Genomic DNA, 3,497 nt, shown 5'->3' with positions numbered 1-3,497 from the left:
TTTAAACGATAAACTTTTCTCTCAAGTAAGTCTGGTATTTGAAAGTTCACTTTGTTGTTTCTGTGGTTGTTTGAGATTCAAATATTTGGGAAGCTGTACACCATAACCAATACTTCTTCCACTACGTCACGCCCTCAGGTGTGCATGGAGTAAGGTATTTTTGGCATCAAGTAGCACAAGGAAACCAGAATTTAGAATTATATGTGGAGGGACGAAAAATAACTCCCTTCACAACACAAAAAAAATACTCACTCAAGCTGGACCATGAGTGAACTGTGAATATTTCAAATATTTTATACATACGTATACACACATGTGTATACGTACGTATACACACAGGTGTAAATATAAGTTTTACATAGGTGCGTATAACTTACATGCAGTTCTTTCGTTCTTTCAGTGATGGCTTTAAAATCTATACCAAACAGAAAACAACCACTTAAGACGATAAACAAATCCTATGGTAATGACTTGAAGCCGCTTGATTTCTCCTTTCGAAGTTTGAAGTATGTCTCGGATATCATCGGCGATGATAAACGCGAAGAGTCTTGTCGAAGCCCACATGATATCGAAGAGTTGATCGATGAAATAAAGCAAGCAAAAGCAACTACTATAGGCGACATTGACCACGAGGAAGACGAGGAAGATTTTCCGAACACGGCGAAACCTATTAATTGTTTTGCGGACTCTTCTGGGAAAAGACATCGGAAATCTCGCAGTAAGTGTCTCCGTTTGAATAATAATTCTTTGGAAACGATTGTCGGACTTAAACAGATCGTGTTTTCTCTCTTCCTCCGACCGTTACAACTGTCTTGGTTGGATTTATCGTTTAACCTATTGACTAATGTACCAGAAGAACTAAACGAATTTCACTGTTTGCAAATACTTTACTTGCATGGCAACTGTTTAGAGAATTTGAGTGAAGTGGAAAAGTTTCGGCCGATGACAAACCTCAAGAAGCTCACCCTTCACGGCAATCCCATCGAGAAAGTTAAACATTATAGAGTTACAGTTCTGACCACTGTACCGACTCTAATCGAATTCGATTTCAGTTCAGTTGTGAAATCAGAGAGAGAAAATGCTGAAGTCTGGCTGAAAAATACCACCTGCACCACGAAACGACGTCGGCCCAGATATCACCTACGAGTCTAAATGACCATCGGACTATATTGACATTCCCTCTTGATACACACACATTATATACATACATACATTATACACACGAACAGATAAAACACAGTCTGTCCCTCACATACATACATGCTTTATATATATATATATATATATATATATATATATATATATATATATGAGTGGATTTGGTAGACGGAAACTGAAAGTAGCCTGTCGTATATATGTATGTTTGTGTGTCTGTGTTTGTCCCCCTAGCATTGCTTGACAACCGATGCTGGTGTGTTTACGTCCCCGTCACTTAGCAGTTTGGCAAAAGAGACCGATAGAATAAGTACTGGGCTTACAAAGAATAAGTCCCCGGGTCGATATGCTCGACTAAAGGCGAGTACTTATTCTATCGGTCTCTTTATATATGTATGTATATATATATATATATATATATATATATATATATATATATATATATATATACACACATATATATGATTATTAAGTCTGTGGTTATTAATCTTTTTATTGTACTTCAGCGACCACATAAGTGAAGAAATATAAATAGACGGGTAAAACGTGGACGAACTGCACTTCAGTGCCTCACAAAAGTAATTTTCTTCTAAATTGTGTCGCCACACTCTGCACATTCAAACTGACATTTAACCCTGATCTTTTTTGTTTTTTTCATTTTGGCTATCACATATTACTGTTACAGTAACCCAACCACACACACACACACATTCTTTTTATTTATATAGGTGTCAGCTATTGATTCGAAATTGATCATATCGACTACAAATACTTATTTTAATGTCCACCTGTAGGTTTATAACTAAAAAAACCTAATTACAAACATGAACATGATTATATTTTTTTAAGAAGATAATCTGATAAAGAAAATTGATGAGATAATAAAGACATTAATATTCACTGATGGGGTTTTTTTTTTAAGTATAAAAAGTATAAAATATATGACAAAAACTGTCGTTTGATCCAATAAAGTTGAGTAACCAGAATGTTTTTGAGCGCTACATGTAAAGTTTGTTTCGTCAGTATATCAGATCGATATTCTTAAGAATAAATTCCAATCATAATATTTGGTCCGCCTCGGGCTGACCAAGATATTTCGCGAGTATAGGTGTCTAGCCATGGTGGAAGCACTCCGTCGGTTCCGACGACGAAGGTTCCGGTTGATCCGAATCAACGGAACAGCCTGCTCGTGAAATTAACGTGTAAGTGGCTGAGCACTCCACAGACACGTGTACCCTTAACATAGTTCTCGGGGATATTCAGCGTGACACAGAGAGTGACAAGGCCGGCCCTTTGAAATACAGGTACAACAGAAGCTGGAAGTAAGAGTGAGAGAAAGTTGTGGTGAAAGAGTACAGCAGGGATCACCACCATCCCCTGCCGGTGCCTCGTGGAGCTTTTTTAGGTGTTTTCGCTCAATAAACACTCACAACGCCCGGTCTGGGAATCGAAACCACGATCCTATGACCGTGAGTCCGCTGCCCTAACCACTGGGCCATTGCGCCTCCACTAGGAACACAATCACACACATACGTAATGCAATAAAGTGTTGCTGCATATCTAATTGCACTTGGGAGATCCAATGCAGAGGTTCCAAACAACCACAAGGGAACATATGAAACCGACACACATAAACATATAATACAAAACAGTCCAGCCCCTCTCTGAAGCAATTTACACGCAACGGCCTCAACTCAAGCCGGATTTGAACTCAGAACATCAAGAGATATGAGTGTTTGTAAATTACACATACCAGGGTTATTCTCTTGACTAACTAACCCCAAATCCATCCATCCAGCCCACTCATTTAATTTCATTCATCCGCTTTTCTTTTCGACAATTTTCTTTCTAATTGTATCATTATTGTGCCTGATTCGTTGTCTAAATTAACAATTAATTCTGTTGTTTTAGTTTTGTTAATATTGTTATCTTAATTTCCACAGTTAAAATGCCATTGTGCCTATTATTATACTTATTCTTCCAAATATGGACGTTTGAATTTCCCTCCGTTTCTGAAAAAGTTCAACTTCGGAAAGGTGGATTTTTTGTGTATAATTCAATATAAGAAATAAATTATGTTTCTGAAATAATTATATTAAAATAATTGCCAAAAGGAAAACGAGTTCAACTTAGAGTTTTATATATTTATATATATATATATAATATATATATATATATTATATATATATATTGGGCATACCTACACAAACATGCCCCACCGACTTCCAGAAAAATTGAAATTTTCTTCAAATACTTAACAGGTAATGTAGATTCTGATTATATCGAAATTTGCTGTCGACACTTATTACATAAATGTATTTAGAAAATGAAACTTGGAAATT

At 36.4% G+C, this 3,497-nt stretch overlaps 1 protein-coding gene and 1 long non-coding RNA gene across 3 annotated transcripts in view; both read left to right on the top strand.

Moving 5' to 3' along the window:
- LOC115223285 (leucine-rich repeat-containing protein 51) overlaps nucleotides 1–1,291 on the top strand; it is a 1,818-nt gene extending 527 nt beyond the window's left edge. The window contains exon 2 of one of the 2 annotated variants that reach the window (XM_029793793.2): nucleotides 401–1,291. In XM_029793793.2, the coding sequence (XP_029649653.1) occupies nucleotides 401–1,152 (752 nt within the window). In that variant the 3' untranslated portion in view covers nucleotides 1,153–1,291. The other variant, XM_029793794.2, reaches the window with a different exon arrangement.
- A 293-nt stretch (nucleotides 1,292–1,584) lies between these two features.
- On the top strand, nucleotides 1,585–3,185 carry LOC118767486. Its single transcript, XR_005003404.1, has 2 exons — nucleotides 1,585–2,289; nucleotides 2,669–3,185. It is a non-coding gene; the product is annotated as an uncharacterized LOC118767486 (long non-coding RNA).
- The last annotated feature ends 312 nt before the right edge of the window (nucleotides 3,186–3,497 follow it).

This window comes from Octopus sinensis, linkage group LG22, assembly GCF_006345805.1.
Source record: "Octopus sinensis linkage group LG22, ASM634580v1, whole genome shotgun sequence".
In the NCBI taxonomy this organism is placed as follows: domain Eukaryota; kingdom Metazoa; phylum Mollusca; class Cephalopoda; order Octopoda; family Octopodidae; genus Octopus; species Octopus sinensis.
This window is presented reverse-complemented; position numbering and strand designations above follow the sequence as displayed.